The sequence below is a fragment of the Orcinus orca genome, chromosome 14 (genome assembly GCF_937001465.1).
Source record: "Orcinus orca chromosome 14, mOrcOrc1.1, whole genome shotgun sequence".
NCBI lineage: Eukaryota > Metazoa > Chordata > Mammalia > Artiodactyla > Delphinidae > Orcinus > Orcinus orca.
Window position 1 is genome coordinate 61,980,148 of NC_064572.1, and position 23,525 is coordinate 62,003,672.

At 41.4% G+C, this 23,525-nt stretch overlaps 1 protein-coding gene across 2 annotated transcripts in view; it reads right to left on the bottom strand.

Moving 5' to 3' along the window:
- The window catches only part of GOT1 (glutamic-oxaloacetic transaminase 1), a 29,689-nt gene that overhangs the window by 4,849 nt on the left and 1,315 nt on the right, over positions 1-23,525 (bottom strand). For both annotated transcript variants that reach the window (XM_004268439.4, XM_033425757.2), the window contains exons 2-7: positions 16,307-16,488; positions 3,489-3,612; positions 2,745-2,857; positions 2,416-2,520; positions 843-993; positions 592-757 (exon numbers count right to left, since the gene is read on the bottom strand). In XM_004268439.4, the coding sequence (XP_004268487.1) occupies positions 592-757; positions 843-993; positions 2,416-2,520; positions 2,745-2,857; positions 3,489-3,612; positions 16,307-16,488 (841 nt within the window). The remainder of the gene's footprint in view (positions 1-591; positions 758-842; positions 994-2,415; positions 2,521-2,744; positions 2,858-3,488; positions 3,613-16,306; positions 16,489-23,525) is intronic.

Genomic DNA, 23,525 nt, shown 5'->3' on the forward strand with positions numbered 1-23,525 from the left:
GGAAAGGACTTTATTTACTGATGGAGTTTATGGCTAGTCTTAGGTATACTGGCTGTAATACCACTTATGTTTTAACTCAGACTTCAGCTAGGTGCTGCTTGAGACAGGATAATATATTTTCTTCAGCTAGGTGCTGCTTGAGACAGGATAATGTATTTTATCAGGTGTAATTAAGTAGAGATTGCAGATTTAGCTACTACAAAAAAATTACTGTTTCAAAATAAGACAAAAAGTATATAAATTAGATAAGAATGAAGAGCCCCAAAATTGTTGCACTAACTTGAAGTTAGATATTCTATTTTATCAGAAATTCCTCCCTGTATTTCCCAACTTTAAGGGGAGGAAGCCTGGGTGGTGGGAGAGTGGGGGAAACTCCCATTCACTGAGGGCCTCCTTCCTATGTTCCCAGTGCTCTGTTACACACAGTGTAAGTGTCAGCCCTATTTTACAGAAATAATAACTGACACTCAAAAGAGGTTCAAGTATTTTTGTCCTGCCTCTGCCAGCATAAAAGGAAGAGACAGTTAAATGTAATGGGACAATCGCTGTTCTGCATCCCCACGCTTCGCCCATCGGCGTTGAGCCCCTTACCATTCATTAAAAAGCTCAGGGTCAGAGAGGGTATGGGCCACGATTCGTGCTCCCTGAGCAGGGGGATTGGACCACGTAATTCGCACTATCTTCTCCATCTGGGAAAGGACCCGGAGGATGCTATCAGGTTCTTTCGCAACCACGGTCAGATTCCCCACTCGCTCATCTAAAAGGAAGGAGGAGAATCAGCCTTGGGGCTCCAGGGGCGGCGAGGCTGGGGCAGCTGGGCTGTAACTCATGACAGCACTCACTGTAGAGCCCGAAGTTCTTGGAGAAGGACTGGGCACAGAAGAGCTCGAACCCTTCAGACACAAAATAGCGAATGGCCCAGGCGTCTTTTTCCAGGTTGCCAGATGCGAAGCCCTGATAGGCTGAGTCAAAGAAGGGGAACAGAAACCGGCGCTGCGAGAAAGGAAAGTGAGTCAGGGCAGGAAATCCTCCTGGAACCAACCTCAGACACCGGCCTTCCTTCCCCAACTGGTGCCTGGAAGGAATGTCTCACCCCTGTCCATTTCTCCTACCTCTTTCCTTTCTGCATCCAACTCCACTTTACATCTGTTTCTCTGTTCACCTAAATACCAACCAACAAATCTAACTTCGGTAAACCTTATTTTTTTAAGTATATTGTCCTAGAGTGTCACGATGCTGCTTTGCCAACAAGGGCACATCTGATCATGTCACTCCATGACATCAAAGATTTCCAGGGGCTCCCCACTGCCCTCAGAATAAAGTCCGAGGCTTCAGCACAGGACCTGGCCCCCATTTACCTCTCTAGCCTCATCACTCACTCGCCCCCTCCCCTGGAACTCCAGCCCGTACCAAGAATTACTTTTACTTCCTCATATGGACCATGACCTCTGCCTTGGGCTTTTGATGGTGCTCTTCCCTCTGCAGGAAACATTCCTTCCCTGCAGCCCTGACCCATCCTCATCCTTCAAGTCTAAACACGGAAACCACTTTTTTCAGGAAGGCTTCCTCTGCTACCACTAGCCCTCCCAAAATGCACGCACTCCCCAGAGTCTGGGCTATGTGCCTCCATAGGACCCCATCAACGCAGCTGTCTCACAGTACGTGGCTGTCTCCCCAAACCGGCTGTATGCTCTGAGGGCGGGACCACCTCTGCTTTGTTCACTATTGTCCCCCTATGGCACCTGGTACATAATAGTTTATCAAGAAGTATTCTTTAAACATGTTAATGAAGAATATATACACCTTGAGCTAGAAATTCCAGTGTAGAAAGTTATCCCAAAGAAATAATAAAAAGGAGGTTTGGGGCTTCCCTGGTGGCGCAGTGGTTGGGAGTCCGCCTGCCGATGCAGGGGACATGGGTTCGTGCCCCAGTCCGGGGGGATCCCACATGCCACAGAGCGGCTGGGCCTGTGGGCCATGGCCGCTGGGCCTGCGCGTCCGGAGCCTGTGCTCCACAACGGGAGAGGCCACGACAGTGAGAGGCCCGCGTACCGCAAAAAAAAAAAAAAAAAAAAAAAAAAAAAAAGGAGGTTTATTACATATATTGTTCACAAGAGTAAGAAACCTGGGCACGAAATGGCCATCAACTGATTTAATCAATCTGTACTGTGACATAGCCATGCATGTCATGTATAACTACACTAAAAAAAAATTTAAAAAGAAAAGAGCCTGACATTCTGTATATCAAAATGTTAACAGTGGCTTTCTTTGGGTAATAGAATTTATAGTTAGTACTTATTTTTTTCTTTGGGCTTTTCTCCATTTTTCCAAATTCTTCTGTAAATAGGTACTGCTGTTGAATACATCAAATATTAACACACACTATTTTAAGAGATGCTCTGAAAAGACAGTTACCTTCATGACAGAGGCAATCTGCTTCCACTGCTCCGGAGTTGGGTCAGTCCCAGTCGGGTTGTGTGCACAGGCGTGGAGGACAAAGATGGAGAACTCGGGAGCTTTCTGGAGAGAAGGAAGCTATGTAAGTTCTGACACCAGCAGGGACATGGGGGGCAGAGTCAGGGGCACAGAGGGCAGGTACTCCCTCCTTACGTGCCATTTCAGAAACCACCATCCGGCCTGAGTAGGGTGTCTCAGACTCTCTCACCTATCAACTGATCCAAAGACTTTTCCCTGCTCTTCTTGACGTCATAGCATTCTGTCTACTTTTTCTTCTAATAACCCACCTCCAGATCATTCAGAAAACCCTGGAGGTCTAGTCCTCTCTTCGCTGCATCCCAATAGTGGTAAGACCGAATTTCTTTAAATCCAGCGGCAATAAAGACACCATTATGATTCTCTGCAAGCAAAGGGGTAAAATGTTAAATGTTTTACAAACACAAGGAGGCATGAACAGAAGGGACTCAAGGCAGCTTCCAGGGCCCTCACAGGCTCAACATCCACTGGGTGACATGGAGGTGAGGGGTTAAGATTGAGAGGAATGACTGTGACCAACAACAAGTTTGACCAGTCTAGTCATGCTGACTTACATCCTACTACAGTGGGACCTCCCTCCTCTGGGAAGGCTCAATATACACTAAAACACAAGTTCACCAAGAGTCTTGGGATAAAGTAGTCCCAATCTGAATTTAAGCATCAGGTTACCCATGTACTACCATAATCCACTGCTCAAGCCATTCTCATGTTAGTTGATCCAGGGCTGGGTTACATTTTCAGTGTAAGCAGTGAAATTCATGAGGATAATTCCTTCCCTGCCAGCCCCGACCCATCCTCATCCTTCAAGTCTAAACACGGAAACCACTTCTTCCAGGAAGGCTTCCTCTGCTACCACCAGCCCTCCCAAAACACACACACTCCCCAGAGTCTGAGCTATGTGCCTCCATAGGACCCCATCAATATAGCTGTCTCACAGTATGTGAGAATTCCTCTGGCTTCTCTGTTTCTCCTCTCGCTACAGCTACAGGACTCACCCCAGGTTGGTGAGGATACATAGACGGGCGTGTCCTTGTTGTTTGTTCCATTGTACCATCGCGCTAAGAACTCAGCTCCAATTCGAAGTGCACCTGTTCCCCCCAAACACTGCACACCTCCTACCTGGAAGAGAACAAGCAGGGTCACTGGTTATTTAATGGTGAGGTCAGATAATATTAGGGAAAATATGGTAATGATGAGCACTTCCTTAAATGTGTTATCTCTATAAAATGTCGTAACTACATGAAAAAGTATTATTTGCCCATGTTTACAAACGAGGAAACTAAGGCTAAGAAGTGAAGCACCTTGCTCAAAGTTACCAGCTACTCAGCAGAAAGGTCAGATCTTCACCCAGGAAGTCTGGAAGTCTGACCCCCAAAGGAGCGTCCCTCTGAACACAGAGGTGGAGGACATACCTAGGCCCTAGGACATATCTCGGGCACACTAGAGTGTGCCCTGCAAAGCAAACCCATCCCTTTGCACCCATCCCAAGATCAAAACTGCCCTCCAACAGAAGCCGGTAAAATACTGTTCCGAGCTTGCTATCATCAGTCTGCAATGCCCTTTCTCATCGCTATGACAGAGGCTTATTAATCCTTAGAAATGTTCTCACAGAACAAAGGTTATATGCAAATACTACTCTCCTCTCCTGAAGCTTCCTCTTATCTTAAAATGGCCTCACCTGGGCAATAATAAAAGTCCTACGTTTTACCGTTTACAAAATACCTTCACACACATTCTTGTTTGACCCTCACACAGCCCTGTGAAGTAAGTTCTAGATCCCCAATTTATACATGAGGAAATTGATTCAGAGAAGTGGTTCGCCAAGGGATTCGCAGCTGGTGAGCGGCAGAGCTGGGTATAAATCCAGGCCTTCTCACTCTACATCTAGTCACTAGGCCCTACTTCTGTTGTTCTGCCTAAACATCTTTGCTTTTGCCCCTTCACACTTCTAATTAGGTTTTAGCATAACTCTTTCAGTAGAGAAATGTCATTAATTACGTGTTGCTTAATATGTCTAAAGGAGAAAGAAAGAGAAAGATCACATAAGAATGTCTACTGAAAAGGAAGGACACACACCAATGTAATAACAGCAGCAACCTCTGGGGAGGGGCCTAGGATGTGGGAATAGTGGTCAAAGGGACTTTGGCCTAATCTACAAGTTGTTTTTTTAAAAAATGAGGAGAATGTATTCATGTATTATTTGGAAAATTTTTTAATAATTTAAAATATATATTTAGATGTCTGTAATTTGCTATAAAATAATTCAGTTTTGGCAGGGAGGGTGGGGGAATATACAAGACTGACCAAATACAGATCATTGTTGAAGCTAGCTGATGGATCCATGGGGGTTTGTTCATTACAGTTTTAACTACTTTTGTATATATTTGAAATTTCCCACAATAAAGAAGTAAAAAAAAAAAATCTTCCTAAAGAAGGAAAGCTTCCAAAATCTTTTAAAAAAAAAACTAACGTCAACACCAATGCTGAAAGATGACAAAGGGAAAAAAAAGAGAAAAAAAGAGACCTCTTTCATGAATATTGATACTAACTTCCTAAATATTGATGAACAGTATGAATCCAATAGTGCACATAAAAATACTCCCTTGGTCAAGTTAGTCATCCCACGAATGCACGATTATTAACAAATATAGGAGTGAGTCAGTTTTCCTGGACCTCTCCCATGTATATATGTTATTAAACTTTGATTTTCTCCTATTTTAAAAAAAAGAGAAAAGAAATATAAAATTTGTCATGCTGCTAGATAGAGAAAATGATCACCCAAATGATCATCATAACAGGAGAAAACAATAGAGCTATTTCTGATATAAATGCTTGGTAAAAAAAGAAGCAATGAGACTTCCTAAAAATAACTAAAAAGAAAAAAAAATAAGATCCAGCCATGATGAGTAAGTCAGCTTCATGAAGAACACTGAATCACGAGCAGAAGTTCCCTTTAAGCTAGGACCTAGGCAATAATACCAATTATCACTATTATTCCCCACTGCTCTATTTATATTCAGAGATCTGAGCATCTGTGAAAGAACATCGCCTGAAACATGAAACAGAAGCGAAGTTGACGTTCAGGAAAACGAGGAACTGAGCACGGCATCCACTGCAGAGAGGAGCAAAGGCAGTGGACTGGGATGGAAAAGGTCACTGTGCATCAGATGTGGTTCTTCAAAGTGGTCCCCCCGAGCACTGGTCCCTTCCCATTACTTTATTTTCTTTTTATGTTAATAATTTCATTCATTCATTCATTCATTTATTACAGTAGGTCCTTGTTGGTTATCTATTTTAAATATAGCAGTGTGTACCTGTTGCTTCCCATTACCTTAAAGGTTTGGGCTTCACATTGTGACCTACCTGGATTCCTTACGCAAATCTCGACCAAGGTGATGTAACCTAAATGTACATTCATTTTTTATGGATTTGTCATCAGCTAAGCTGAATGTCAACTTTATTCATTATTTCATATTTCAAATACCTCAGCACTTTGTATAGGAATGTTGATACTTCCTATACAAATGAGCAAGGTCTCCCTTAAAGCAGGGACTTAAAGTTATCATGGATATGTGACAGGTGCATGTGGATATCAGTAAAGACATTCCCAAGCATAGTTTTTATATTTCCTGTGCTCAGCTTTTTTTTTTTGTTTTTGGGGGGGTTTTTTGTTTTGTTTTAATTAATTTATTCTTTTTTCTTATTAGTCATCCATTTTATACACATCAGTGTATACATGTCAATCCCAATCTCCTGATGCATCCCACCACCACCTCCGCCCCCGCCACTTTCCCCCCCTGGTATCCATACGTATGTTCTCTACATCTGTGTCTCTATTTCTGCCCTGCAAACCGGTTCATCTGTACCATTTTCTAGGTTCCACATATATGCGTTAATACACGATATTTGTTTTTCTCTTTCTGACTTACTTCACTCTGTATGACAGTCTCTAGATGCATCCACATCTCTACAAATGACCCAATTTCGTTCCTTTTTATGGCTGAGTAATATTCCAGTGTATATATGTACCACATCTTCTTTATCCATTCATCTGTCGATGGGCATTTAGCTTGCTTCCATGGCCTGGCTATTGTAAATAGTGCTGCAATGAACATTGGGGTGCATGTGTCTTTTCGAATTATGGTTTTCTCAGGGTATATGCCCAGTAGTGGGATTGCTGGGTCATATGGTCATTCTAATTTTAGTTCTTTAAGGAACCTCCACACTGTTCTCCATAGTGGCTGTATCAATTTACATTCCCACCAACAGTGCAAGAGGGTTCCCTTTCCTCCACACCCTCTCCAGCATTTGTTGTTTGTAGATTTTCTGATGATGCCCATTCTAACTGGTGTGAGGTGATACCTCATTGTAGTTTTGATTTGCATTTCTCTAATAATTTGTGATGTTGAGCAGCTTTTCATGCTTTTTGGCCATCTGTATGTCTTCTTTGGAGAAATGTCTATTTAGATCTTCTGCCCATTTCCGGGTTGGGTTGTTTGTTTTTTTACTATTGAGCTGCATGAGCTGTTTATATATTTTGGAGATTAATCCTCTGTCCGATGATTCATTTGCATATACTTTCTCCTATTCTGAGGGTTGTCTTTTTGTCTTGTTTATGGTTTACTTTGCTGTGCAAAAGCTTTTAAGTTTCATTAGGTCCCACTTGTTTATTTTTGTTTTTATTTCCATTACTCTAGGAGGTGGATCAAAAAAGATCTGTGATTTATGTCAAAGAGTGTTCTTCCTATGTTCTCCTCTAAGAGTTTTATAGTATCCAGTCTTACAATTAGGTCTCTAATCCATTTTGAGTTTATTTTTGTGTATGGTGTTAGGGAGTGTTCTAATTTCATTCTTTTACATATACCTGTCCAGTTTTCCCAGCACCACTTATTGAAGAGACTGTCTTTTCTCCATTGTATATCCTTGCCTCCTTTGTCATAGATTACTTGACCATAGGTGCATGGGTTTATCTCTGGGCTTTCTATCCTGTTCCATTGATCTATATTTCTGTTTTTGTACCAGTTCCATATTGTCTTGATTACTGTAGTATAACTTTGTAGTATAGTCGGAAGTCAGGGAGTCTGACTCCTCCAGCTGCATTTTTTTCCCTCAAGACTGCTTTGGCTATTCGGGGTCTTTTGTATTGATTACTGTAGTATAGCTTTGTAGTATAGTCGGAAGTCAGGGAGTCTGATTCCTCCAGCTGCATTTTTTTCCCCTCAAGACTGCTTTGGCTATTTGGGGTCTTTTGTACCTCCATAGAAATTTTAAGTTTTTTTGTTCTAGTTCTGTAAAAAATGCCATTGGTAATTTGATAGGGATTGCATTGAATCTGTAGATTTCTTTGGGGAGTATAGTCATTTTCACAATATTGATTCTTCCAATCCAAGAACATGGTATATCTCTCCATCTGTTGGTATCATCTTTAATTTCTTTCATCAGTGTCTTATAGTTTTCTGCATACAGGTCTTTTGTCTCCTTAGGTAGGTTTATTCCTAGGTATTTTATTCTTTTTGTTGCAATGGTAAATGGGAGTGTTTCCTTAATTTCCCTTTCAGATTTTTCATCATTACTGTATAGGAATGCAAGAGATTTCTGTGTATTAATTTTGTATCCTGCAACTTTACCAAATTCATGATTAGCTCTAATAGTTTTCTGATGGCATCTTTAGGATTCTCTATGTATAGTATCATGTCATCTGCAAACAGTGACAGTTTCACTTCTTTTCCAATCTGTATTCCTTTTATTTCTTTTTCTTCTCTGATTGCCGTGGCTAGGACTTCCAAAACTATGTTGAATAATAGTGGCAAGAGTGGACATCCTTGTCTTGTTCCTGATCTTAGAGGAAATGCTTTCAGTGTTTCACCATTGAGAATGATGTTTGCCGTGGGTTTGTCATATATGGCCTTTATTATGTTGAGGTAGGTTCCCTCTCTGCCCACTTTCTGGAGAGTTTTTATCATAAATGGGTGTTGAATTTTGTCAAAAGCTTTTTCTGCATCTATTGAGATGACCATGTGGTTTTTCTTCTTCAATTTGTTAATATGGTGTATCACATTGATTGATTTGCATATATTGAAGAATCCTTGCATCCCTGGGATAAATCCCACTTGGTCATGGTGTGTATGATTCTTTTAATGTGTTGTTGGTTTCTGTTTGCTAGTATTTTGTTGAGGATTTTTGCATCTATATTCATCAGTGATATTGGTCTGTAATTTTCTTTTCTTGGAGTATCTTTGTCTGGCTTTGGTAACAGGGTGATGGTGGCCTCATACAATGATTTCGGGAGTGTTCCTTCCTCCGAAAATTTTTGCAAGAGTTTGAGAAGGATGGGTGTTAGCTCTTCTCTAAATGTTTGATAGAATTCACCGGTGAAGCCATCTGGTCCTGTACTTTTGTTTGTTGCAAGATTTTTTATTTTTTTTTTTGTGGTACACGGGCCTCTCACTGCTGTGGCCTCTCTCGTTGCGGAGTACAGGCTCCGGACGCGCAGGCTCAGTGGCCATGGCTCACTCCATGGCACGTGGGATCTTCCCAGACCGGGGCACGAACCCATGTCCCCTGCATCGGCAGGTGGACTCTCAACCACTGTGCCACCAAGGAAGCCCTGTTGCAAGATTTTTAATCACAGTTTCAATTTCATTACTTGTGACTGGTCTGTTCATTTTATCTATTTCTTCCTGGTTCTGGAGGAAGAGGGGAGGTTATACCTTTCTAAGAATTTGTCCATTTCTTCCAGGTTGTCCATTTTATTGGCATACAGTTGCTCGTAGTAATCTCTTAGGATGCTTTGTATTTCTGCGGTGTCTTGTAACTTCTCTTTCATTTCTAATTTTATTGATTTGAGTCCAGTCCCTCTTTTTCTTGATGAGTCTGGCTAAGGGTTTATCAATTTTGTTTATCTTCTCAAAGAACAAGCTTTTAGTTTTATTGATCTTTGCTATTGTTTTCCTTGTTTCTATTTCATTTATTTCTGCTCTGATCTTTATGATTTGTTTCCTTCTGCTAACTTTGCATTTTGTTTGTTCTTCTTTCTCTAGTTCCTTTAGGTGTAAGGTAGATTGTTTACTTGAGATTTTTCTTGTTTCTTGAGGTAGGCTTGTATAGCTATAATATTCCCTCTTAGAACTGCTTTTGCTGCATCCCATAGGTTTTGGATCGTCGTGTTTTCATTGTCATTTGTCTCTAGGTATTTTTTGATTTCCTCTTTGATTTCTTCAGTGATATCTTGGTTAGTTAGTAGCATATTGTTTAGCCTCCATGTGTTCGTGTTTTTTTCCTTGCAATTCATTTCTAATCTCATAGCGCTGTGATCAGAAAAGATACTTGATATGATTTCAGTTTTCTTAAATTTACTTGGATTGATTTGCGACCCAAATGTGATCTATCCTGGAGAATGTTCCGTGCACACTTGAATAGAAAGTGTAATCTGCTCTTTTTGGATGGAATGTCCTATAAATATCTCTGGTCTATTGTTTCATTTAAAGCTTCTGTTTCCTTATTTATTTTCATTTTGGATGATCTGTCCATTGGTGTAAGTGAGGTGTTAAAGCCCCCCACTATTATTGTGTTACTGTCGATTTCCTCTTGTATAGTTGTTAGCATTTGCCTTATGTATTGAGGTGCTCCTACGTTGGGTGCATATATATTAATAATTGTTATTTCTTCTTCTTGGATCCCCTGATCAATATGTAGTGTCCTTCCTTGTCTCTTGTAACATTCTTTATTTTAAAGTCTATTTTATCTGATATGAGTATTGCTACTCCAGATTTCTTTTATTTCCATTTCCATGGAATATCTTTTTCCATCCCCTCACTTTCAGTCTGTATGTGTCCCTAGGTCTGAAGTGGGTCTCTTGTAGACAGCATATATATGGGTCTTGTGTTTGTATCCATTCAGCAAGCCTGTGTCTTTTGGTTGGAGCATTTAATCCATTCACATTTAGGGTAATTATCAATATGTGTGTTCCTATGACCATTTTCTTAATTGTTTTGGGTTTGTTTTTGTAGGTCCTTTTCTTCTCTTGTGTTTCCCACTTAGAGAAGTTCCTTTAGCATTTGTTGTAGTACTGTTTTGGTGGTACTGAATCCTCTTACCTTTTGCTTGTCTGTAAAGCTTTTGATTTCTCCATCGAATCTGAATGAGATCCTTGCTGGGTAGAGTAATCTTGGTTGTAGGTTCTTCCCTTTCATCACTTTAAGTATATCATGCCACTCCCTTCTGGCTTGTAGAGTTTCTGCTGAGAAATCAGCTGTTAACCTTATGGGAGTTCCCTTGTATGTTATTTGTCATTTTTCCCTTGCTGCTTTTATTAATTTTTCTTTGTCTTTAATTTTTGCCAATTTGATTACTATGTGTCTCGGCATGTTTCTACTTGGGTGTATCCGGTATGGGACTCTCTGCGCTTCCTGGACTTGGGTGGCTATTTCCTTTCCCACGTTAGGGAAGTTTTCGACTATAATCTCTTCAAATATTTCCTCTGGTCCTTTCTCTCTCTCTCTTCTCCTTCTGGAACCCCTATAAGGCGAATGTTGTTGCGTTTAATGTTGTCCCAGAGGTCTCTTAGGCTGTCTTTATTTCTTTTCATTCTTTTTACTTTATTTTGTTATGCAGCAGTGAATTCCACCATTCTCTCTTCCAGGTCACTTATCCGTTCTTCTACCTCAGTTATTCTGCTCTTGATTCCTTCTAGTGTAGTTTTCATTTCAGTTATTATATTGTTCATCTCTGTTTATTTGTTCTTTAATTCTTCTAGGTCTTTGTTAAACATTTCTTGCATCTTCTTGATCTTTGCCTCCATTCTTTTTCCGAGGCCCTGGATCATCTTCACTATTATTATTCTGAATTCTTTTTCTGGAAGATTGCTATCTCCATTTCATTTAGTTGTTTTTCTGGGGTTTTATCTTGTCCCTTCATCTGGTACATAGCCCTCTGCCTTTTCATCTTGTCTATCTTTCTGTGAATGTTGTTTTTGTTCCACAGGCTGCAGGATTGTAGTTCTTCTTGCTTCTGTTGTCTGCCCTCTCCTGTGCTCAGCTTTTAACCCCACCCTTTCTCTCCCACTCCAAAAAGCAAAGTCATTAACTAAAAGAAGTCACAAAGTCAGTAGACTAGATTGGAAATGTGTTTGGAAGAGATAAACCCACTTCACTAACAGTAACTAATTCTTTATTTTTTTCTTTTTATTTTTTGCAGTACGCGGGCCTCTCACTGTTGTGGCCTCTCCCGTCGCGGAGCACAGGCTCCGGAACGCGCAGGCTCAGTGGCCATGGCTCACAGGCCTAGCCGCTCCGCGGCATGTGGGATCTTCCCAGAGCAGGGCATGAACCCGTGTCCCCTGCATCGGCAGGCGGACTTTCAACCACTGCGCCACCAGGGAAGCCCCTGTAACTAATTCTTGATATTCATGATGTATATGACACTTGACATATTAAATTCCCAAGAAATTATCATTCCCTCTAAAAATATATTGTACACTAGATGGCTTCAGTGAAACACAGATGGCTCTAAACTATATCAGCAACTAGCGGAAACGAATTTTTGGTGAATCAATAATATGTCAATTCGGTCATTCTCTGAACTGATTTTTGGCTAATAGCTGTAAAGCTCAAGAAAATCCTGTATTTGGGATGAAGGAAAAAAATCATAATAGCAAAGGAAATAAATACAAACTTCAAAGGGAGCCAGGCTACTGGACCTGGGTGGCTAAACAGGAGTATCCAGAACAAGAGAAATCCAGTAAGACTTGGCAGAAAGCTATGCCAGCAATCTGTATTCCCAATTTAGCCATGAATTGCCTGAAGGAATCCCTGCTGGGCTCTAGAACACTTGTCCGAGATCACAATTTGCTGATGTAATGACTTCCCTGTGAGGAGCAGGAGAGCTATTTAGGAGTTGCTTGTGGCCAAGGCTATGAAGCATTGATCTGGGTGCTCCTAGCAATTCATGTGGTATCTGGCATGTGGCACTAAAGAAACATGGGCTGAACTAGATGAAGAAGAAGACAGTGTTGACAAGGTGAGAGCCACAGAGAAAGCCCCAAGTCTCCCAGAGGCAACGGTCCGAGCAGGAAACTGGGACACCATCTCATGCGCCACAAGCCCTCCTACCTGCAGTGGCTCAGTAATTTCAGAAGCTGAAATGTTACCAGGCAGGAGATGACAATTTGACATTTGGTCTGGATTCTAAGATCTGAAGATGGAAAAGCAGAAGGCGGCAGTGACGAGTCTAGAAAACAGGTCTCCTCAAAATGGCTGATGGACCTGGTAATGTAAAATCTTGAGAAGAAAAATCTAAGAGAGGACATGATTACTGTTTGTTTTCTGGTTCATTCTTTCATTCATGCCTCACCTCCTTCAAGTTTTGGCTCAAATGTCATTTCTGTTTCTACCATGACCACCCTAGTTAAAACTGTATCCACTCTCACTCCCACCCTCAGCACTCCTAATATGCCTTCCTCTCCTCTGTTTTTGTAGCATTTATCATCTTTCAAAAAACTATATAATGTTCCTATTTATTATGTTTACTGTCGGTTTCTCCCAACAAAACTGTAAGCCGGGCAATGGTTTTGGTCACCACTGTGCTCCAGCATCTCGAACAGTGCCTAGTGGTGAGCACACATCTGCTGACTGAACGAATGAGTGAATTAAAACATCTGAGATCTCTGAGGTGCCAGGCTAGGAGCTAAATGCTGAAGATTCATGAGGTAAATAAGTAAACCATTGGGACTTCCCTGGTGGCACAGTGGATAGGACCCCGTGCTCCCGGTACAGGGGGCCCAGGTTTGATCCCTGGTCAGGGAACTAGATCTCACATGCATGCCGCAGCTAAGAGTTCACGTGCCACAACTAAGGAGCCCATGGGCCGCAACTAAGACCCAGCACAACCAAATAAATAAATAAATAAATAAAAGAACCATACTTCACACCATACACACACACACACACACACACACACAAATTTTTTTAAGTAAGTAAATAAGCCATCACCCCTGCCCTGGAGGAACCTAGGGTCTTGCGGGAGGGACAGGCTTACAAAATTGTACATTAAACACAGTAAGTACTGCTTTTCCCAAGCGATGCACAGTCCTGTGATGACTCAGAGCACTCCAACAACTAGCTCTGCCTGAGAGAGCTCAGGATTCAGCATGGAAGTGACCCTTGCTCAGGCCTTGAAGGACTTGGAGGTGGGGACTGGGGAGTCAGAGAAGTGAAGGGGGCATTCCTAGCAGAAGGAACAGCTGAGGCAAAGGTGCCAAGTCATGGCAAGGCTCGGAAGGTCTAGAAAACAGCAGGCTCTTAGGATGGCAGGCCCCTGAGAGGATGGGAGCAAGAGTAACTGCAAGAACAGGATGACACCTGGCTACAACACACGCTGCATGCCCTGGTCAGAGTCTGCATTTTACCCTGTAGATAATGGAAGAGCTACTGTGTGTCTGTGAGAGGGGAAGCAGGTGACACAATTAGCTCTTTTTTTTTTTTGCTGAGGAAGATCATTCTAGCTGCACTGTGCAGAATGTACTAGAATGGGGAAGAGACTAGAGGCAAGAGGGTATTATAAGAATCCAAATGAGATGATGGTGGGCTGAGCTAAGATAGTCACCTGGGGATGGTCCAGGGAAAGAGCAAGTGCTCAGAGCTCAGTATGAACTGGTACCCAGGGTGTTGTAGATGCCAAGAGGGTATCCTAAACCATTACACACACACACACAAAAAGTAAAAAGTAAAAATCTTCAAATATTTACAGACTGCCATTTAAATTTGTTCTATGATCAAAAACATAACACAGGATGAACTAGACTAAGAGGAAGGGCTCTATGCCACAAGCAATAGCCCCAAGCCTCAGTATTAAGCGATCAAAATGGGGAACAGAGCATTTTGTTCCTGGGCAGAGGAACAAGCATCTATCTGCCAACATAGTTAATAAGCATCATATAAGAAATGTATAGTCTTAGAGGAAGAAGCTCCCCAACACAGAACCTCTGTTTTCATTTGTCAGCAATGGAATTCCAACTAATTTATCAACAACGTCTCAGAAGATCACCTCCAGTCGCCAAAGTTCCCCATTTTCAAACTTCATCAGGACTCTCTCTCTCCCTCAGTGGAAACCCTAGATTTTCAGAGCAACTTCCCAATGTCACCCATAATCTCTAAAGTCTACCATTTCTACCCATATTCCTTCTGTTCCTAGAGGCAAGTCAGTTACAGTCTCTTATACCAATCCAGACAAAACCCTCATCAAGTTAATTACTTATCTAACCATTGATCTGAGTTCCAAGACCTTCACGCAGAGCCTCCAGGTCTCCTGATATACATAAGAACGTGCCTGTGTGCAGCCTTCATTTTACCCTGCCCACTCTGCTTATCACGGCATCTGGGTAACAGCATGGAAATAAATCAGTAACTCCAAGATGTGGTCTCTTTCATGCATGAAGGCTGTACCTGCATGAAGGCTGCTCAGCGGGGCTGACACTGCCTAGCAGAGCAATAAGGAAAGTTGGTTTAAATTGCACAATACCTAATCGGACTATTGCAAAAACCTGAGCTCTTCCCTTTCCTACTCATCCAGCCAGGTTTATCTTCTTCAAACACTCTTATTGGGTAACTTCTCTGCGCAAAACTTCAAGGGGCTTCCTCTGCCCTGGCTGCCAAAATCAGCCTCCCTGATCTATCCAGCATGTTCCCAGCCCATATCAGGTAGGTAGGTCTCTTTACAACCTAGACCTGCTCACCTCCAACCTCTGTCCCTGGACTCCTACTGCTCCAAACAAATACCCCTCCTTTTTCTTCCTCTGTACTTTGCGGTTCTCAACCTTGGCTGTACTTTGCAGTCACATGGGGAGCTTTCAAAAAATACCCATGAAGGGAAGGGAATTGTAGGGAAAGGTAATAAAAGGGCAGAGAAAGGTGGTACCCTCCAAGATTCTGATTTAACAGGTCTGGTATGGGATCCAGCCATCAGAATGTTTTTAAAACCTCCCAGGTGATACAGTCACAGTTGAGAACCAGTGTCCTGGCCTCATTCCCCAAGGTTCAGCTCAAGTCCCATTTCCAGCCTTTGTCAGTCTCTCTGAATTCCTACAACACTGATAATCTCTATCACACCACTTTCTGCCACATACAGACTCTCCCCAAATGCATTTCTCTTCCATGTATCTCTAGTTATACATAGACTACATACCAGGAAGCATTTAAATGAAGAGAAGCTGAGATCAAGGCTAGAAGAATCAAATATTAGAACTGGCAGGATCTTCAGAGAGCATCTAGACTAGTGGCTCTTGGACTTTCGGGGGCCATAGGTTCCTTCAGAAAATCTGATAAAAGTTATGAACTTTCTCTCCAGAAATACACATATACACAGAATTCTGCCTAAAATTTCAGGGAGTTCAGAGGCCCCTTGAATGATCCCCTATGCAAATGCTCCTTATGGGACCATGAACCATAAACTAGTCTTTTCCTAACATACAGATGAGACATAGGGGCTAGAGGGGCAAATGACTTGCCTTTGGTCAAAAGTAGTGGCAGAGCTGGGTCCAGACCCTAATCTCTTGATCATTCCATTAAATTCCCTTGGCTGGCACTTCCACTGACTGCTTCAAACCCAGCAGCTGAAATCCAATCATCTCTTGGGCAAAAGTGAACAACTGAAGAAGCTGTGCTTTATACAAAAGCATGTTATTCATGCTATCAAGTCCCTGAGGTCATACTATTTAAACCCTTATTCACTGACAGTTCAATAGACATAACACCTAATTTTTAACCACTTTTTACCCTCACAGTTTCTAGAAAAAAATAGATCCTCACCCAAAACTCACCCGCTTCTCCTGCAGAGCTGGGCTGTCATCTCCAAGGGCCAGGCGGGAAGCACGGGTCCGGAACTCTGCCAGGCCCAGGATGGGCAGGTACTCGTGGTTTACACTGCTGTCATTAGCAATCCTCTGCTCCACCTTCCTCACGACTGGCAAAACCCAGGGCTGGCTATCATCCGTGCGATAAGCTGGGACATGGGAAAGAGACATACAATGGAGGAGTCTTAGGCTTCGTCCAAGGAAGAATTCGGAGCTGTGAACAGGGAGAGTTCTACCACCTTCCAATCCAAACAGAACTGTGAGGGAAATTAAAGTTCATTCACTTACTGACTGCCTGCTTTGGGCCAGGCACCGGGCTAGGTGCTGGGAAGGCAGAAGGACAGTTTCCTATCCTTATGGAAATTATAGTTCTTAAATATGTGACCTCCAAAAAGTAGAATGCTGAAATAAAACTGGGACATCAAAGAGCCTGATCGAGTGAGAGAGTGCACGCAAAAGCACTCCGCAAATTAAAAATACCTTACAAATGCTATGTCAATATCACTAGGGCACTGAGGTCTCTACGACCACTGGCCCAGTAATCGCCTTCCTTCTGCATCTCCCCAAGAAAAGGGTTCGGTGCTACTTCACATGAACGCTGCACCTTCAAACATAAACATGGAGAGAGAGGAGCGTGGAGGGAGGCCCACCTCCTCCTCTTGTCCTGTAAGAACAGAAATGAGACAAATGGCGAGGAAACACCTGTGACTGAAGAGTCCCACAACTGGTTACACAATCATCGAACAACAAGTTTAAACACATCTTTGTCCTCTTGCTGTTTTTTGACATCAGTCAGTGTTTACCATACCACTCACTTCCTCTGCTTCACACTTTTATGGATCTAAGTTTACCTTTTTCATAATTTTTAATCTTGATTACAGCAAATTTCTAAGCATTTCTTCTATGCTAAAAGTATTTTTAGTCTACTTTGAGTTATCCTGTCACTGATTCTTTTCCTATACTACCCTATAATCGTTTTGAGATTATAGCTTGAGAGGGCAGCTGCTCTGGCTTGCATCCAAGCCAATGACTTCTCTGAGCAGGATTCCTGACAGGCATTTGCTTCTGCTGGACTGTTTAGGTCTCCAATAAGCCTATACTTTGGCAAGTGACAGTGAAACAGATTTTTTAAGTAATTCTTCTTTATCTTGTTGATTTCTGCTCAACATTAATCCCTGACTTTTTTAAATCACTTTTTTAGGGTGGTTGATACTGTTTACTGAACAACACATGTTGACTGTAGAAAATTTAGAAAAGCCCAGAAGGAAAATAATAAACATTATGATTAACATGTAATTCCAGCACTCAGAGATAAGGAGTATGAAGATTTTGGTGTACAGCCTTTTAAACTTTATTTTACATGAGTATATTCTTTTATCAATTGTGTCATTTTTATATAGAATTTTCAACATGCTTTTTTCCACTTATTAAATATATATTATGAATATCTTTCATCATCATTAACTATTTAAGTCTGTGCACACAGACTGTCTTTGTTCTTTTTAGAGCTGCATAACTGATAAATGTACTATAATTTGTTTTGTGAGTCTCCTGTCGATGGACATTTGAGTTGTTTCTAATCTTTGGCTATTAGAAAAATAATACTTCAGTGAACCTTGTACATATGTCATCTTACATGTATGTAAATATAGCTGTAAGAGGCAGGGTTGAAAATGGAAGAGTAGGTTGAGAAGTACGTGTATGTGTAATTTTGTTGTTGTTTTTGAGGGTATACATTAGTTTACTACTTTCAACTGATTTTCATTTTACAACACATGGTTATAGGACAAATATGGTTAAAACAACTGATTGGAAGAATACTGGTGGAAATCAATGAAAAGTTTAAATGCATACTTTGTGTATTTGTAGTTTTTAAGCATACTTTGTGTATTTGTAGTTTTGACAGATATATCCACATTGCCTTTTTTATAGGGCTGTTATCAGTGTACATCGCTGCCATAGGGCAGGGGTGTTATCAGTGTACATCTGTGCCATAGGGCAGGGGTGTTATCAGTGTACATCACTGCCATCAATGTACAAGAGTGTCTGCTTCCCCACAGCCACAGCCACTGAGTGAATTTTTGCCAATTTAAGAGTCCAAATGCTATCTCAGGGTAGTTTAAATTTGCATTTCTCTTATCGTGGATGCAACTGGGCATTTTTCATATATATGAGCCATTTACAACACAATTTTAGTGGCTACACAATATTCCTTTCTATGTATAATTTATTAACTATTTGTGTTGCTTTTGACTATTTGCTAAAATAAACATTGTAATTAATGTTCTTATACTTTACACATTCATGAGTGCTTCCTTAGGAAAACTTTTTCTAGATGTAAAATTACTAGATCAAAAGTCAGACAACAAATAAGACTTTATAAGATATTTTGATTTTGCATCTGTCTTCTACGCCATCAACTAACCCTACCTTCCAGGAATGTGTCATCTGCAAATTTGAAAAGCACATCAAGCTAGGAATAAAAATGTGGAGAGAGTTCCAGACTGACAGCCACTAACCAACAACCAGTCTCTGGGTAGATGAATCTGACTCACAATACTGTCATATCAGTCACATTAGACCCCCTGGCCCACCAAATTCCCTCCCTCTCAACAAGTTCAAAAAGTCTACTTTATCAGTTGAGATTTGGTCTGGTTTTTCAAAGAGATACCAAAATAATGACTCCCAAGTAATCGTTTTCCCTGAAGTAGATCACCCCATCTATGATCACAATGCTACCATTGTTCAAAATATTCTTGGAATTCTTCTCTTGGAATTGTTTTTAAAGGAGACATCTCATTATTTTGAATATCCTTAATTATGCCAAATCTTTGTCCTTTGAAAGTAAATTTAATTTTTGAAAATGGTACTTGTATTATGTCCAGCAAAGTAGGTGGGTGAATGGACTGAATAATATTAATGGAGAACAGCTATAAAAAGATGGCCTCCTACATGGGTCTAACATGCTTTGAAGGCCATTCCAAAAGAGGGTTTTCGGAAAACTTTGAGCAATAGCAGTATATATGGACTACGCTACACAGAGGGGATACTGTTTAGATGTACAAGAATATGGGTGTTTGTAGAAAAACTAGTTCTATTATGCTTCCCATCTGTGTTTGGATGGTTAATATATAATTACGCTACATATATTTATGATATGTCATTTGTAAATCATGTATTATAAATAAATAAAATATGAAAGATAAAGCCATAGTACCACTGTTCTTACCAGTAGTATATACTCTGTGCAACTCTAAAAACTCCTGTGATAGGACTGGAGGCAGGGAGGCATTGTGTCCATATTGTGACAAAAGAGAAAATGGCCAATTCACACCTCTGCTTCCTTCTTCACTGCCCAGTTTCCCCCAGATTCAATTCTAGATTTATTCCCAATGCCTTGTCTCACTGCCCTACTGAAGGAGAACTGCAGGTACTCTTGGGCGTTTGGAGCAATGAGGTTAAGCATTACCAACAACCACTATTCCTGCTCTCCCAGAGGGGTTTTATTCCTGTTTTGTTGGACCCATGAGTTTCTCATTCATTCTTTCATTATCTCACTCATTTGACGGCTACTTATTGAATCCACCATGAACCAGGTACTGGCTAGAAGTAGCTACACAGAGATGGGTAAGATAAAACAAGATACTGTCTTGGCCTCCCTCCAGGAAACATAGAGCATAGAGTCCTTAGTTCTCCTGTAAGTGAGCAGGGAAGATGAAGTATAAAAGATGAATAAGAGTTTAAAAGACAGGAAAAAGGACTTTCCAGACAGAGGGAACACTTGTGCAAGGCCCCAGAGGCTTGAAGAGATGAGGTTCTTGAGGATCTGCATGTTCATGGCTCGGAGGTAAGATCCATGGAGAAACAGCAAGGAATGGCTCAGGGAGTCTTGGGGTCTCTTCTAAGGAACTTTGTCTCAATGGGGAAACCACTGAAAGCATTTAAGCAAGAGAGTGACATGGACAGCTGTACATTTTAACAGAATCATTTGAGTGACATGATGGAAAATAAACTGGAAGGAGGACAGAAGCAGACAGTGAAGTCAGGAGGCTGCTGCAATAATCCACGAAGGAAATAGTGAAATCTTGAATCACAGCAGCGGCAGCGGCCGCGGGGATAAACAAAAGGGGAGACATTCAAAATAAATTTATAAGGTAAAAAAGACAGAACCTAGTGACCAAATAAATATACATGGGACTGATGAAAGGGTCACCGACAACCTCCAAAGTCTCTCTCTAGTCTGGATAAAGACTAGTGGGGGTGGGGCAGGGGAGAGGGCAACCAAGATATAGAGCAAAGCAGAAGAAAAAAGAAAAGATTGAGGGGAGGGTGGAATCCACGCATTGTTTTAAACACGTTGAATTTGAAGTGGTTGTACAACGTGTCCAGCAAACTGTAGCGAATATGGGTCTGGCATCCAGGGAAGAAGTCCAGGATAGAAAGAAAGATTTCATAATTATAGACATGGACGGTGGCTGAAGCCATGGTAATAACAAGGAGTTACTGAATACTTACTACATACAGGGCACTGTGCTAAATACTTCACATTTTTTTTACTTTCATTTAATTTTTATAACAACTCACAAAATAGATATTATGATCTCTATTTTCGGGATCTGCAAACTGAGGCCAGAAAAGTTCACCCAAGATCACAAGAACTGTAAGAGTTAGGCTGTCATACTATTAATATTAAGTTCATGGATCCCTGTGCTTTTTCTAAAGAGCAAGAGATGTCTAGGGAAAGCCTGAAGCCAGCAGGTCCCAGAGGACTGACTGTGCAAGGGGCCTTTCTACCTACCAGCATGCCCCTCAGCTCCACACACCACACCCTTCTCCCTGAGGACCAGCTCTTTTAGAGGAGTCACACAGGTTGCAGGTGAGTCTCGATTTCCAGAAGAACACGGAGAATTAGATGATCAAACCATCACCCTCCTCCTCCTCCTAAGATCTCCACTTCCCCCATCCATCCCTACCCAACAGCCCATGCACATATGCCTCTTTAAGGCCCTTCTCCAACTAGGGCCCTGCGGAGAGGACCGGGGGTACTCAGAAACACCTGATACAGCACGTCTCTCCCACAACTTTATTTGAAGATGCTAAGAACCCATATTAAAAAAACAACAACAAATATGAAAGCAAGCACAGTCTACCTGGAACAAAAGAAAGCTAAGTTTACATGATGAACAGACTGGAGTCTATGTAGAAATGTCCTGCTTCAGGCTGCATCAGGCTGAATGAACTCATATCTCCCCTGCCCCTAAAGTCACTTGTCTGAAACTTTACGAAGCGCTAAAACAGTCAACTCGAAGAGCATCATATTTAACAGTGAAAAATGTGATGCTCTGCTCTGTTTAAGTATATGGAAATTATGCAAATAGTCACAGCAAGAAGAAAATCTCTGGGGAAACTATCTGCAAGTAGGAATGAGCTAATGAGATTATAGTTGCAGTTTGTTCTAAATGTCCAACGTCATTAGAACTTGAGCTGGTTAACTTCCATTAAGCTTTATCTTAACTTAGAAAAAAAAAAGGGCATCTTCACCAAAGTCAGAGATTAATTATCAATACATTTCCTTCACAAAGGATATACTTCGGGATGTGTATAAATAGAGCTAGGACATACAAAAGCCATAAAGAGACTTCTTATTCTACTATACTTTAATGAGACATTTATCTGAGCACCTGCCATCCACAAAAAAGACGGGTCACAGTGATCATCAAAAATAACATTTATACAACACTTTTCATTTATATTTCACACACATAATCATTCATTTAATTCTCAGTCATCTGATGAAGCCAGTAACATTATTATTCTATACTACAGTCATGTAACATGCTAGTGAATCTTAGAGTATAATTTTAGAGAGAGGTCATTCCGTTCTGGCTCCTCATTTAACAGACTGGGTCCCGGGATGTAAATAACACTCCCAAGGTCACATCACTGGACCGCAGGCCTGGGCCTGTACCCAGGTCTCCTGGCTGTTCCACTACCATACACTGGCTCTCTCTGGACCACCTGAAGGTGCCCAATAGAGAAGGGGGCAGAGACCTAGGGATCTGAGAAATGTGGCCTAGAATCCCAGCTCTACCAACTACAGCCATGTGATCTCGACCAAAATGCTTCATCAATCTGGGCTTCAGCTTTCTTACCTCTAAAACAGTAATAGTAATAAACAACCCTCCAGAGTCATCCTAAGCACTAAATGCAATTAACTGCATAAATCATTTGCTTGTAGTAAAGAGAAAGAATTCCTCGGTTCCAGGAAAACATGACAAAGGCACTTTCACAGTTGAACTGACCACTATCCGGGCTGCAGAATATGCTTCTGAGCCAATCACTTCTGGCCTCGGCTGGCAGGGTGCTTTTTCTATGCATTAGCAATTTATTTCTGAACCAATGTCAGAAATTATTTCATTTTGCAGTTCTTGAGCTGAAAATTTTTATTCAATATCTTTTATGCAAAGAAATGCCAAAACAACTACAGTAACAGCTAATACTTACATAACTCCTACTTATGTGCCAGGGACTGTTCTAAGCACTTTAAATGCATTTAATCCTCACCAAAATCCTGTAAGATAGTTCAAGGGTAATTGAGCCAATGAAACCTAAGGTTTTAAAAACATGTATTTGGATTAATATCAATACTAGTTCTTCACGATATATCCGGCCCTAAAGGAATACTTGGAGGTTTTGGATTGGTTTTAAATTAAGAGCTTGAATAGTGCTCATTCCAATTCAATTCAAGGCAATCTTTCAATATTACTTCCACTTTGCTGCCTGCTAAAAACATCACTTTCCCTCTGTGGGTGAAACTATGTATTCTGAATTGACTTTTTTATGCTTTATTATGGAAAATTTCAAACATACACAAAAGTTGTGAGAATAATATAATGGATGCCCATGTACCCATTACCCAGGTTCAACAAACCATCACTTTTTTTTTTTTTTTTTTTTTTGCGGTACGCGGGCTCTCACTGTCGTGGCCCCTCCCGTTGTGGAGCACAGGCTCAGCGGCCATGGCTCAAGGGCCCAGCCGCTTCGCGGCATGTGGGATCTTCCCGGACCGGGGCACGAACCTGTGTCCCCTGCATCGGCAGGCGGACTCTCAACCACTGCGCCACCAGGGAAGCCCAAACCATCACTTTCTAATGGCTTTTTCCTCACCCCTCCTGCATATTCCTTG